Genomic DNA, 15,292 nt, shown 5'->3' with positions numbered 1-15,292 from the left:
CAGCAAACACATGAAAGTATGCTCAACATCACTAATCATTAGAGAAATGCAAATCAAAATTGCAATGAGGTATCATCTCACACCTGTCAGAATGGCCATCATCAAATAGTCTACAAACAATAAATGCTGAAGAGGGTGTGGAGAAAGGGAACCCTCTTGCACTGTTGATAGGAATGTACATTGATACAGCCACTATGGAGAACAGTATGGAGATTCCTTAAAAAAATTAAAAAATGGAACTACCATATGACCCAGGAATCCCACTACTGGGCATATACCCTGAGGAAACCTTAATTCAAAAAGAGTCATGTACCACAATGTTCATTGTAACACTATTTACAATAGCCAGGAGATGGAAGCAACCTAAGTGTCCATTGACAGATGAATGGATAAAGAAGATGTGGCACATATATACAATGGAATATTACTCAGCCATAAAAAGAAATGAAATTGAGTTATCTGTAGTGAGGTGGATGGACCTAGAGTCTGTCATACAGAGTGAAGTAAGTCAGAAAGAGAACAAACAAATACCATATGCTAACACATATATATGGAATCTAAAAAAACAATAGCAACAACAAAAAATGGTTCTGAAGAACCTAGGGGCAGGACAATAATAAAGATGTAGACGTAGAGAATGGACTTGAGGACACAGGGATGCGGAAGGATAAGCTGGGGCAAATTGAGAGACTGGCATGGACTTATATATACTACCAAATGTAAAATAGACAGCTAGTGGGAAGCAGCTGCATAGCACAGGGGGATCAGCTCGGTGCTGTGTGACCACCTAGAGGGGTAGGATAGGGAGATGCAAGAGGGAGGAGATATGGTGATATATGTATATGTATAGTCGATTCACTTTGTTATAAAGCAGAAACTAACACACCATTGTAAAGCAATTATACTCCAATAAAGATGTTAAAAAAAAAGAAAAAACACATTACTAAACCCACCTTTGGGTTTTCTTCTGGAAACTGGAAAACCCCGGTTCCTATACCTACAGTAGGTATAAACACACTAGAAATTGGAGCAAGCCTGTTTTCTTGAATGATTCCCATTCTTATTTCTTCCCATCACAACTTAACCATAACTTAAACTAATTACGCCTGAGCTTCTACAGTGGAGTCAGCCCACAGGAAGATCCCTACTTGCTATGCTTTAATCATAGGTCTGTGCCTGGGTCCAGTTTCTGAAAACGATTTCACCATTCTACTTCTTTTGTTTGTCCTCATTTTTCCTCTTTTGTCTTTTTTTTCTAATTATGGATGATAAAATACCATGATTTAATGAACAATGATAATGAAATCTCAAGTCCCAGACAACACCTAATTATAGTTGGGTATAGTAGAAGGACTAATGGTAGCATGTGGAATTTGCCCTAGTAGGCCTGCTCCTCAAGAATTGTGCTCAAAATGGCCTGGCATTACTGAAATTTTCTTGGCAGAAATTTTCCTTGGCAGAAATGTATTTCTGGTTCCCACAATAATATTTATGGAGTTCGTATAGAGGGTAATGAAGGACAGATGTATGTCTAAACATTGCTTCTGACACTGACTAGCTCAATGACCTTGGGCAAATAAAATACTCAACCTCTCACTTTTCACATACAAAGAGAACAAGAATAGTTTTGCCTCACAGTACTATTAAAGGAAGACTATAAAACAAGAAAATGCATATGAAGTGCTTAGCACAATGAGAGACAAAATGTAATCAGTAAATTATTATTGTTAATATAGTTATATGAGTATATTAATATAAATATATCAATATAAAAGCACTAATAAATTATTCTAGTTTTATGATTATTATGTTACATTCTTCCCATAAAACTTTGCCAAGAGGACCAGAATGCTTGGATTTCCCACTGTGTTTCTTTCTTTTTTTTTTTTAATTATATAAGTTTCAGATGTACAGCATTATAATTAGACATCCGTATATACTACAAAGTTGCCATCCATCACCATACAGTTGACCACCTTCACATACTAGGTTTCTTGTTTATCCCAAAGGTGAAGGAGTTATGTGCCAAAGCAGACAAGTTGAAGCTTTCCCATCCTTCAGATGCAGCGCAGATCCAGCAGATGAAAGAGGATCTGGTCTCCAACTGGGGGCACATTCGCACCTTGGCTACCAGCAGATATGAAAAGCTGCAGGCTTCTTATAGGTGAGAAATCCTTCTTCTCTATTGCTTTAACTATCTCTAGGTCAAAGTATAACATCAAAAGCAGAAATAAAAGAGTGAAAGGAGTAAAATAATGAGTGACCCAGCTCTCCTGCCTGCTCAGTAGAGGCAAAAGAAATTTTAATTTGCCAGGAGAAGTCCTTTGCAGGCTGATATAATCCTCAGCGTGACACCTCCTTTCACCTGTACCCTTCCTGTCTTCCTCTGTTTGTACAGTTGTAAGAAGCTATGAAGTGGTCCATGGAACTGAAAAATTAGCTGAAGAAACATGTCAAAATTCTGGCCCTAGCTAAGGGACTGGAATTAATTTCCAAGCTGAAGAACACAAAATAAATCTAGAATTATTTCTGGAATGTAGGTCAGCTTACAAAAAATCTGGACATCATTTCAGTAGTTAATTTTTATGATTAGTTATTAAATCACCAGAAAATAGTGTTTATCTTATTGATATGATTTAAAATGAACTAGTGAGCTTTTGATTTTTTTGAATAGGTGATCTTTTTTTTTTTGTAGTTTTTGTTTTTACTGATATGGTGAAGGGTGAACTAAAATACATGAGGGCTCCTAACCCTAACTCTAGTCGTCCCTTAGGCTTCCTGTTGGTTATGTTATGTCCTTATTTATTGGCCTCCTTGTGAGTACTTTATTCTACTTTAAGTGCATCTGGGATGTGACTTTGTGATGTTGGAGATGTCATGTCCAAGTGCTTCATCACACAATGACGCAGCTGCCCTAGGAATATACAACCTGGAGTGAAGGATTTACAACCTGCACTGCTAAAGGAATAGGAAGTACATCAGAGGAATGGGAGGTGTAGGATTACGGCAAGGCGCATGTTGTACATCTTAGCCCAACCCAACCCTGATTCTTTGTTCAAAGTCCATTTGTATCTGGTTCCTCCTTCCTGTCTTTTCCCTTATCTTTCCCTCAGGTACCAGCGGTTCTTATCTGACTATGATGAGCTCTCAGGCTGGATGAAGGAGAAGACTGCTTTGATCAATGCTGATGAGCTGCCCACAGATGTGACTGGTGGGGAAGCCCTACTGGACAGGCATCAGCAGCATAAGGTAGAGAGGAAGGGCCTCCCCAGTAGGAGGAAGACGGCAGTTTCCAACAATGCCAGAAGGTTTCTTGCTGCATTTTAAAACATTTTGTCTCGTGACCACAGCATGAGATTGACTCTTATGATGACCGATTTCAATCTGCTAATGAGACTGGTCGAGCCCTGCTGGATGCCAATCATGAAGCATCTGATGAAGTCATGGATAAGGTAATCTAGTTTAACAGAATTTGTGAAATTTTGATGCATATTAAGTCTTCACTTAATCTCATACTAATATGACAATCTCTGAAAGAGGACAGAAGACGTATAAACATCTTAATGTGGGCACAAATATCACCCTGCTTCCTTCATATGTTGCTTTAGCTAATTTGAGGCATTTGAAGTTCTCAGGACTTGATGTGTGCTCCCTCACCTCTGAGACATTACTTCATCAACCTAACTAATTTCATCACCTACATTCTACCTAATTTGAAACCTCCATACCATCTTGCCTTGTCACATGTGCTCTGTTTTATCACTTTCCCATGCTCATCTCTAGATTGTGAATTCTTTGAAGACTGCATCTTATTCATCTTTGGGTTCCCTAAGGTACCTAGCATGGTTCCTGGCACATGGCTCCCTTTCTTCTCTCCTCTATACAACCTCAAATCAAACTGATTTTCCTATATCTGTGTTTCTCAAATCTCCATTAAGCAACAGGAAAGCTTTAAACACTCAGATTCCACTGAATGAAGAGTCAGGTTTACCATCATCCTAACCTCCTAGATCCAAAGGGCTCACCTAAACCTCCTGATCCCTGAGACATTTTACTCCAGTCACAGAGTCACAGGAACTCCTTGGGATGATAACTGAAATAAGATTTGCAGGCTCTTTGCATATCATTAGATTCCAAGCACAGCCCCCAGTGCTATATGATGAAGGTTGAGATGACCATATTTTCAGTTCATCAAGTACTCTATGGGAAAATTATAATACGGATTTTTATTTTTAACTATTTCCTGCCAAAGGAATAGTGGGACCCTAAATTCTTGAAAACTTACCTATTATCCTGGGATTCTGAGAATTGTTCCTGTCTTTTTAATGGAGTTAACACAGCAGCTGTTTTGATAAGCTGGAATTTCTTGGGCAGTTGCTTGGGCAGAAACAAAGGCTTTATGAGTTTGAGAATGTCACTTTCACCATGATGGTTCTTATTTGCTTTTGGAATAGAATGCAAGCTTCTCAATCTGATCATTTAAGTGCCCTATAAACTTGAATTTCATTAAATGTTTACCTTTTTTAGACACTGCACTTTTCTCTGGAGCACTTTGTATAATCTAATGATTACTTGGAGTAATTACTTGCTTGTGGTATGATGTCCTCCTACAATCCTGATCCACACCTCCCTGCCCTTCAAATCTTTATTTGATACAATACTTTCTATACTTCTACTCCCTGGTTTTTCTAATAGGAATTAATCTTTTCTTCTTTATTTATACATGTTAAGTGTGATGTACCTCTGTTATGGTATTTATCTCATTTTTCCTATACTACAGTGATTCACTTAGATGTTGCAGCCTTAAGAGAAAATCCCATTTCCTATTCATTTTTGTATCCTTCAAAAAGCCTTGCATTTATTAGATGCTCAGTGAATATAGGATAAAATAAATTAATTAGTATCTTCCTGGCACATTATCTCTTCCTTTCCAAAGATGGCAGTACTTACCTCTCATTGGGATGCTCTGCTGGAACTGTGGGACAAACGTTGGCATCAATATGAACAGTGCCTGGAACTACACCTCTTCTACCGTGACAGTGAGCAAGTGGACAGTTGGATGAGTAGACAAGAGGTAACAAAGGGGCTCAGAAAGTGTCCAGAAGCCAGTTATCCTTCTCCTTATTTACTACTATCAACACCCTTACAACCACTTCAGTTCACCTGGGAACTGGAGGGTGAGCCACAAGGAGGAGAAAAGATTGGCCCTCTCTGTGAGACTCTTGAAATTCCCTCGTGGACAAATGCACAGAAAAATACCTAAATACAAAGCAGAGAGTCTTTAAGCTCTACTGAACATGAGGTGAAATGAATATCCAGTTGTTAAGAGTTCAGCAAGAGTAAATGTAATGAGTCAGGTAGGGTTAATGAGAGATTTCCTGGAGGAGGTGAGTGGTCCTCTTGAATATTTGAGATCTCAGAATAGTGCCTAGATTGATTGGTTCAGACACAGAGACAAAAGTGATAAAGTTGTATGGGAAGATTGGGAAGGGACTTTGAAGCTCCTGCTGCTAAATGTTAGCCTCTATCTCCTCTCCTACTTTGTGCTAATTCCCACCTTTCTCTCTATTCCCCTCACCTCCTTCCTTACTCCTTTTTCAGAGATATTCCAGAGGGAATGTTTCTCACCAGTGAGGTACAGCTGGGATGTTTCTTTCTGTCTTCTATAGGCCTTCCTGGAAAATGAGGACTTGGGAAACTCCTTGGGCAGTGTTGAAGCCCTTCTTCAGAAGCATGACGACTTTGAGGAAGCCTTTACTGCCCAGGAGGAGAAGATTACAGTAAGAAATGGGTCCTGGTTTGGGTATTGGCTTCATGTTTGTATATATCATCTCATACAATACCAATTCTTAGAATCACTCATAACTATCAGACATAACATGAAGGTTGTTCTTTAAAGAGAAAACATCCAGAAAAATAATCATACCCATTTTTATCAATACATTTCTATTCCACAAAACATATTTAGAAAGTTTTAAAATTTTGAGCCATTTATATTTTCTGATGACGTGCATGATTGTCTTATTTTTTCTGCAGTATAAGTAGAAACTATTGGATCCATATCCAACATAGAATCATAACTTAAAAGTTTGAATGTATTATTTAATTTTTTATTTTTTTTCCCCTCTGATAATATCTCCATTTGGTTTTCTTTAGTAATATCTAGATATCTAAGTAGTAACTATTTTTTCCTGTATATCTTCATCTATGTGTTTCTCATTTAATGCTACTACAGTCTTCTTGTGAACTGTAACTACAATGTCCCAGAAAATGTCTTATGTCAATACATAAGCAAGTCTCAGAGAAGTGTGAGGAAGACTTTATTTGTCCAATCTACTGTATGTTCCCTAGGACAGTGCTGGCTTTAAACTTGTATGTGTGCATGTATACAACCAGAAGCAGCAACAACCACACTAACAACAAAATTCCAAGTCTTCTCTGTTAATCTTCAGTCAATACAGAGCTTAATATGGTCATTCCCAGTCCATATGCGTGTTAAGTTGATTTTCACTGGTAAAAGCTAACCATGTAAAATAAATTACTGTTTATAAAATGCTATTGTTCATTTTAGATCATTTTCCTATTCCCAATCAATTAATCCATCCTGAGCCCTAGCAATTTTGGGAATCATGAATGAATATGAGTAAAAATTCATATCTATAATTTGTGACTCCATTCCCCATGTAGCTATAGATATAGATGTAGATAAAAGTATATATGATGTATGATGGGTGGAAGGATGAATAGATAGATAGATAGATAGATGATAGGTAGATAGATAGATAGATAGAGAGAGAGAGACTGGTGGCACTGGATGTGACTATATCAATAATGCTTCCTCTTAAAAATTTAAGACTAGATCAGATATTCACCTCGAAGTGACATCAGAATTCATATACTGTAAACTAGGTTAAAAACAAAATTGTGACATAGAGAGGTAATTAACCTGCCTGAGATACAATACATTTTGAAATACAATTTATAACAGTAATCAGAAGTAGGACCTAGATCTTCTGACCCTGAAACTTGTCTACTTCCGACATTGTCATGCTTCCTTTTTAAACAGCTAACCAAACTGTGGCCACTTACTCAGTGGCCACTGAGGGGAAACCACTTCTTTTCTTTTTTTTTTCTTTCCAGACCTTAGACAAGACTGCAACCAAACTGATTGATAATGACCATTATGATTCAGAGAATATTGCTGCCATCCGGGATGGGGTATGTCCAAGGTCCCATATATGCCTCTGCCTGCTTATGCACAGGATCAGGGAAAGTGTTAGAGCATGATAACCTTGGTGGGCAGTGAATCTCATGTATCCATATTTGATTTTGCTGACAGTGAGTTTGTTTATGGTTTTCGCAGCTATTGGCCCGACAGAATGCTTTACGTGAAAGGGCTGCCACTCGACGCAGATTACTGGAGGATTCATTGCTTCTGCAGCGACTGTATCAGGACTCAGATGACCTAAAGAACTGGATCAACAAGAAGAAAAAGTTGGCAGATGATGAAGATTACAAGGTAGGCAGGATTTGCAAACTGCAGACCCTGGACATACTCATTGGGACTGAATTTCATGGAATTAGTCTTGGAACTGATAGAACAATAGCGTTCAGCTGGTGAGCCTCATTTTATAGATGGAGAGACAGATACTCAGAGAAGGGCAATGACTCCTCCAAGACTGTACATCTAGTTTCTGGTTTTCCTACACCCTGTTGCCCATCACCCCTTTTCTCTAGCACAATTTCCAGTGGTCCTTAACAGAATGAAGAAAGGGAGGAACTCTCCTTATTTAGCCCTCTGTTGCCTTCTGCACGCTTATAGTAGGAAAATGTTGTGTCTAATCATAATGTACATTCAAGCTACCCGGAACTCAGGACTCAGATGACCTAAAGAACTGGATTGATATAATATAGACTTACACGGTTTCGTAGCTGGAAAGGAACAAGTCCTTATTTTACAGATGAAGAAACTAAGGATCTGAATTGTGAAGTGAGTTGCCCAAGGTTAGCCAAGAATCAATGTTTAGAATGCAGTTTAACATAAGGGGTAGAAGCGTTAATTCTCTTTGGAGAAGGTAAAAACTGGGCTTGAATTCTCTCCCTCTCTTGTCTTAGTTTGTATGACTTTGAAAAATTTCTGAATTATCTGAGCTATACATAGGTTTCTTTACCTTCTTCTTGTGTAAAACACATTTTTTTCACTCACAATATAAACTATTATGCACACACACATATATACTCACAAATTTTTGCATTTACAATCAGGGCTAGAATTAGTCTCTTGATTTCTAGGCCAATATCTATTCACAGTATTTATTTTCTAGATATCATTTAGTCTTAAATGTATACCTCTGATGCTTTTGTTCTCATTTTTTTATAGAACTTTGAGCATCTAATCTGTACGTTTCATTCTGTAAAACTCAGCACTATGTGCTTGTGTTCTCCTGAGGAGTTATGGTTCCAGTGTATGCAGGGTAAACAGATCTTCTGTATATGGGACAAAAGGATGGATGTTTCATATACTATACATCTTTCATGACAGCTCTGATAGATTGTTAATGCTTGCATGGGGTGTCGTATTTAAAATGGTCTTCAGACTATATCCAGACTCAATAGAAATAAATTCAGGGGTTGATTAGCCATGTCTATCATTTGTATAGAGGAAGGATTGGTCACACAGTTTCCTAAGCCTCTTCTGGCTCTATACTTGGACTAGGAAAATTCTGCCTTATATCTTCTTCTTAGTTCAGTTAGATTTATAGTGAAAAGGAATTCCTGTCCTCAAAATGTCTGCCCCTTATTCTTCAAGGAATGGTTTTCTTTAACTGTTTTCATTTTGTCTCAGGATACACAGAACTTGAAGAGCCAGGTTCAAAAGCAGCAAGTCTTTGAAGAGGAATTGGCAGCTAACAAGATCCAGCTCAATAACCTACAGAAAACTGGCCAGGAGATGATTGAGAGCAATCATTATGCCTCTGAAAGTGTGGATGTTCGTTTGAGTGAAGTTGCCAAACTCTGGACGGAATTGCTGGAGGCTACAGCACAGAAAGGTTAGAAGCAGAGTCTTGTTGAAAACGAATTCCTAAATTCTGAAACCCACCTTCTTCATCTTTACCACCTTGAGTTTACCTAGTGACCTCTATAAGAAAGGATGTTGCTCATTTGCTTCCCTGTGTCTTCCTCTATTGGTCAAGAAATTTAAAAATCTAACCTAAATTTATCACACTATATATTAACACAATTTTATGTTTTCTTCATGTATGTAAGTCTTTTCAACTGAAATTACTTTTGTTTTCTTCACTTTTTTTCCCACTTTTTTCTTCCTCTTGAATAAACATTCAGATACCATGAATTCAGTATTGGCTATGCACCTAAAACTAGTGTCCTTAAATTAGATTATACATATTTTGGTTCTATAGATGAAACAAGGTTTTCTGACCCAGGGTATAAAGTTAGACATTAAAATATTGTTGGTGCCTCATATGATGTTCCCATGATATTTTATTATTACAAATAGGGCTTGATGACTTGTTGCTTTTTTTACCTATCTGAGCATGTTCAGGCTTTGTTGTAAGCTCTTAGAAAATTCCCATGTCTGCTTGAATAGCCTCTACTTAAATTTAACTTCACCTCTTATTTTGGAAAATTAATCAATTGCCATAATTAACACAAATAATGAAGTTTCTCTGTCAATATCCCCCTTGTTATAAGCATAATCTACAGACATGACTCTGCCCTGGTTATGGAAAAGATACATCATACTGATTTTGTTGGATGTCATCCTGATTTTTGGTTTAGAAAAAAAAATTCAACTTGATTGTAACAATGAGAAGTTGCTGCTACTCTACATCATAGTAATTGCTTCATAGAAATAAGGCAAATAATTGCTATAAGATCATAGAGTAAAGAATTTAGCTGAGAACAATGTGGATAATCAAGATATTCTCTGGCAGAGAAAATTGTAAGGCATGGTTTGTGATGAAGGACAGGCACTAAGAGAGGGGCTTAGCAAAGTTCTGAGAAAGATATTTAGTAAAAGATACTTCAAAATTTCAAACTGAGCCAACCCCAAGTTTTATACTTCTCTCAGAAAATGCAGTGTTTGTGTTTGAATCCCTTTGAAAAAGTCTCAATAGAGAGTAACAAATGACATGAAAATATCCAAGATAGTTAAAATCTAACATAGCAGCACTATACCTCAACAAGAAATGAACAAATTCTTTCTTTATTTTGAGCACACTACTATCTTCAAAAACAAATACCACCTGAATTCTACAAATTTATGATAATTTCTTATATAATCACATGTGAGACAGTTATACTTTTTCCCACTGGAGGGTCAAAATATTATATTGCTCCTTAAGTTGACGTAACATATATTAGCATGTAATGAGGATCAGTTATGAGAGTTATCGGTTATCTTATACTTGCTGTCTTTTCCTAGGGACCCAGTTATACGAAGCTAACAAGCAGCTGCAATTTGAAAATAATGCAGAAGACCTGAAGCACTGGCTGGAGGAGGTGGAATGGCAGGCTATGTCTGAGGATTATGGGAAAGGTCTGGCTGATATACAGAATCTGCTCAGGAAACACGGCCTCCTGGAGTCTGCCATGGCTGCTCGTCAGGTTTGTTGCTAGCTCTTTGGCCAATTATAGGCCAAATCACCTGTATATGTTCTGAGCACACTGATCATAAGTAATTATTGTTTAAAATAAAAGAGAGAGAGAGCAGGAAACCAAAGGTAAAAATTCAAAACTTTTAGTTGGTCAACTACCTCTTTCCAATATCTCCTTTAATCCAGCCTTTTTCCTGGGTGCCTTGTGTCTTTTGTCAGAACCCCATGGCTGATATAAGACTTTATTGACTCTTCTAAATATAACACTGTACTCTCAATCCAAAAACCTGGGTTTTATATATAGCCTTATCACTTACTATTTCTGTGATATTTGGTGTATCTTTTCACCTTTTCACACCTCTGTATCCTCACCTGTAAAATAAAAGTTTTTTTATAAAATTGCCTCTTTCTATTCTGGCATCCTGAAATTCAAAGTTTGAAAATATTTTTAATCATACCATTTTTTTTTCTTAAGAAAATTGAAACCCAGAGAAGTGAAGTAACTTCCCCAATGTCACAGAGAAAATGAACAGCAGGGCCAGGACTAAGAAGCAGATGTCTAGGTTCTTAGTTTCAGGGTTACCCACTGAAATCCCACCAAACTGTTAGTTTAAATAAATTTATCCAATATGTTTCTAGAGTATTGATACTGTATATGAGTTTCTGGAGAACTCAGCAGAAATCCACTTCCAGGTGACTCAATCTCTCATCCCAGGAATCCTAGCTTGTATTTAAAAATTATTCTGCTGTTCCCTACAAAGTCCCACTGATCTTTCCTGTTAAAATACACTTTTATGATGTCTGCTCTTTGGTTACTCTTGGTTAAAAGGAAAAGACAGAATAATCCACAGAAAATAGAAATAAACAAAACAAACCCAGTCACTTACATAGCTCTAGGTATGGCTTGATGGAGCTTGAAGTAAAAGGTTGGAGTTAGGAAAACCATATAAAGATAGCTTTGAAATCTACATGGAGGAAGAGAGTTTGGAGCAGATTTTCAAAGAAGGAAAAAGAAAAGATTTGGTGAAAAGTAAATAAAAACATACAAAAAAGAGGAACAGCATATGTAAACATGTAACAAATAGGAATATTTGACCCTATTTTGGAAAGTTAGGACCCTATTTTGGAAAGTTTGACCCTATTTTGGAAAGTTTGGAACAGCATGTGTAAACATGTAATAAGTAGGAGCATTTGACCCTATTTTGGAAATTCAATCACCAGGAATTTGTTCTCTTGTTATGGAACACAAGTTCTTGTGCCCAACACACAGTGAGGCCCAACAAACCAAAATCTCGGAGTTTGGAGCAGAGAAAGGTTTATTGCAGGGCCATGAAAGAATGGGTAGCTTTGATTTCAGATGACCTCAGCCTGTAGCAGCTTGGAGCAGGGTTTCGGTTCCCGGAGAGATATTGAGGTCGGACTGAGGCAGTGAGAGTACTGAATCCTAGCCACTAGACAACCAGGGACCAGTGGCCAGTGACAAGACCCTGGCCCATCAGCTGTGTAGAAATGAATTTCAACAGAGAGATGGAAAGTAGTGAAACAAGTAAAGTGTTTATTAAGAGGAAAATGAGTATGTGTGGATAGACACACGGGCGGGCTCAGAGAGAGAGTCATGCCCTCGTGATAATTTGAATCACTTATATGGGGAATTTCTTCCAGGTTTCCTTTGGCTAATTATCTTGCTTTTCCTGGTTCTGAGTCTATATTTGGTATATCTCAGGGTTCTCCCTTGTGTGCATTCACATCTCTTAGCCAAGATGGATTCTAGCAAAGAGGCCTATGTGTAAGTTGACATCACCTACTATGGGGTGGCGCCCCCTTCCTTTCTACTTTCAGGGAGCCTTTCTGCACATGTGTAGTTGGGAAGGTCTCCTTGACTTCAAGAATGAGGAATATGTGGTTTTTTATCTCTTACCTAGGCAGGGTTCAATTCCTCCCTCCTGCTATTTTGTAGTATCTGTCCACAGGGGAGAAACTGTTCAGCCTGAGGACCATCTATCTCCTGCCTCAACTTGAGCCCCCAAAAAACAGAACACCCTGAAGGGTTTCAACAAAGAATTTTTTTAACATCTTTATTGGAGTATAATTGCTTTACAATGGTGTGTTAGTTTCTGCTTTGTAACAAAATGAATCAGTTATACATATACATATGTTCCCAAATCTCTTCCCTCTTGCATCTCCCTCCCTCACACCCTCCCTATCCCACCCCTCTAGGTGGTCACAAAGCACCGAGCTGATCTCCCTGTGCTATGTGGCTGCTTCCCACTAGCTATCTATTTTACGTTTGGTAGTGTATATATGTCCATGCCTCTCTCTCACTTTGTCACAGCTTACCCTTCCCCCTCCCCTTATCCTCAAGTCCATTCTCTAGTAGGTCTGTGTCTTTATTCCCATCTTACCCCTAGGTTCTCCATGACTTTTTTCCCCTTAGATTCCATATATATGTGCTAGCATACAGTATTTGTTTTTCTCTTTCTGACTTACTTCACTCTGTATGACAGACTCTAAGTCCATCCACCTGACTACAAATAACTCAATTTCTTTTCTTTTTATGGCTGAGTAATATTCCATTGTATATATGTGCCACATCTTCTTTATCCATTCATCTGATGATGGACACTTAGGTTGATTCCATGTCCTGGCTATTTTAAATAGAGCTGCAATGAACATTTTGGTACATAACTCTTTTTGAATAATGGTTTTCTCAGGGTACGTGCCCAGTAGTGGGATTGCTGGGTCGTATAGTAGTTCTATTTTTAGTTTTTTAAGGAACCTCCATACTGTTCTCCATAGTGGCTGTATCAACTTACATTCCCACCAACAATGCAAGAGTGTTCCCTTTTCTCCACACCCTCTCCAGCATTTATTGTTTCTAGATTTTTTGATGATGGCCATTCTGACTGGTGTGAGATGATATCTCATTGTAGTTTTGATTTGCATTTCTCTAATGATTAATGATGTTGAGCATGCTTTCATGTCTTTGTTGGCAATCTGTATATCTTCTTTGGAGAAATGTCTATTTAGGTTTTCTGCCCATTATTGGATTGGGTTGTTTGTTTTTTTGTTATTGAGCTGCATGAGCTGCTTGTAAATCTTGGAGATTAATCCTTTGTCAGTTGCTTCATTTGCAAATATTTTCTCCCATTCTGAGGGTTGTTTTTTCATGTTGTTTATGGTTTCCTTTGCTATGCAAAAGCTTTTAAGTTTCATTAGGTCTCACTTGTTCATTTTTGTTTTTATTTCCATTTCTCTAGTAGGTGGGTCAAAAAGGATCTTGTTGTGATTTATGTCATAGAGTGTTCTGTCTATGTTTTCCTGTAAGAGTTTGATAGTGTCTGGCCTTACATTTAGGTCTTTAATCCATTTTGAGTAACAAAGCATTTTAGAGGCCAGGAGAGGGAGGGGGCATCACGGGGTATGTGATCAGCTTGTGCACAATTCTCTGATTGATTGATGCTGAGCTAACATGGCAGTTAACGTTATTAATCCTTCAGTTCCAGAAGTTCTGGGTGCTATGTGTTCATGATCATCAAGTATTCTAGTTAGTTTCTTCTATTTGGTGCTGGTTTTAGCATCTGAAAAACTCAGGAAATATGCATCAGATACTATTACCTGGCAACTTCAGAGAGGAACTAAAACAGAGGGTATGGAAGGGATCTGTCCCAGGAAGGCCCCATAGGATTCTCCTTGGTTACACTCCTAGTTGGAGTAGTGGTTAAGATATCATGCTTGCAAAAAAAAAATTTAGCTATGGACTATTAAAGCTGGAAAAGATCATGAATATTCTCTAGCCCAAAGTCCTTATTATATAGGTGAGGAAACTATTATGAAAACAGGTGAAGAGCTGGATAAAATGGCAATTGAGTAGCAGCCAAGTCTATCTCTTTAGTCTGAAGCATGTTGCACTACATTAGCTTTGAAAATCACTCTATTACACAATGATGTTTTTCAAAGTTAAATTGTCCTAAGAGATGAGAACAGTTGGCTAGTAGGAGATTTTAATTTTAACTCTTTGTGGAGCTTTTATTTCTTTATGGAGAAGTGAGTATACATTTTAAGAAGCTATTGATGATCAATGGTTTGCTCCAAATTAAGAAGAGATAGATCAAACCCTGTGTAGGTTGAACACTGGATGGCAAAATAGAATAAGTAAAACCAATATCAATGTTTTGAAAAACTTCTCTTATCACCACCACTCCCATTCCAACAACAAAATGAAACAAGCAATCAAAAATCCTGTGTTCTGTGCTCTTGCTAGACCAGTTACTGTTGACCTCATTAATAAAGATGAGATGAATCTCTTGTATGTATTTTACCATATAGTAATACAATTAAAATTTTATTTCTAGGAATGTCCTTCAAACTTCTGTTTCTATTTTCCTCCTTTCTCAGATACAACCCAAATGGGACCATTATTTACTTAAATTCATACAACTAGTTAGTGGCCAAAGAAAGGCCTTTTAATTTTTCTTTCTGAGGTTCGGACATTTGTTTTTGTTAATGTCACATTTCATCTCATAGGCATGGTTCCTGCTATGCAACGAACTTAAGCCTCAGAAATTTCCTTGTTATTTACAGTTTCAGCTCATTTTAAAGGGTGAGAAAGAGCCTGGAAAGGGAACTGAGATAGAAAAAGCCTCCTGCTGTTTTCTTTGGGGCCTCAATTTATCACT

The 15,292-nt window shown here is 37.7% G+C and overlaps 1 protein-coding gene across 1 annotated transcript in view; it reads left to right on the top strand.

Annotated features, from left to right (window-relative positions):
- Positions 1–15,292, top strand: part of SPTA1 (spectrin alpha, erythrocytic 1) — a 73,461-nt gene that overhangs the window by 7,342 nt on the left and 50,827 nt on the right. Inside the window, exons 7-15 of the mRNA XM_060088306.1 lie at positions 2,010–2,164; positions 3,114–3,249; positions 3,351–3,452; positions 4,937–5,074; positions 5,670–5,780; positions 7,141–7,218; positions 7,364–7,519; positions 8,846–9,050; positions 10,445–10,626. Coding sequence (XP_059944289.1) covers positions 2,010–2,164; positions 3,114–3,249; positions 3,351–3,452; positions 4,937–5,074; positions 5,670–5,780; positions 7,141–7,218; positions 7,364–7,519; positions 8,846–9,050; positions 10,445–10,626 — 1,263 coding nt within the window. The remainder of the gene's footprint in view (positions 1–2,009; positions 2,165–3,113; positions 3,250–3,350; positions 3,453–4,936; positions 5,075–5,669; positions 5,781–7,140; positions 7,219–7,363; positions 7,520–8,845; positions 9,051–10,444; positions 10,627–15,292) is intronic.

Source organism: Mesoplodon densirostris, chromosome 2 (genome assembly GCF_025265405.1).
Source record: "Mesoplodon densirostris isolate mMesDen1 chromosome 2, mMesDen1 primary haplotype, whole genome shotgun sequence".
Taxonomy (NCBI): domain Eukaryota; kingdom Metazoa; phylum Chordata; class Mammalia; order Artiodactyla; family Ziphiidae; genus Mesoplodon; species Mesoplodon densirostris.
Note: the sequence above shows the minus strand (reverse complement) of the source record. Positions and strands in the feature narration are given on the sequence as shown.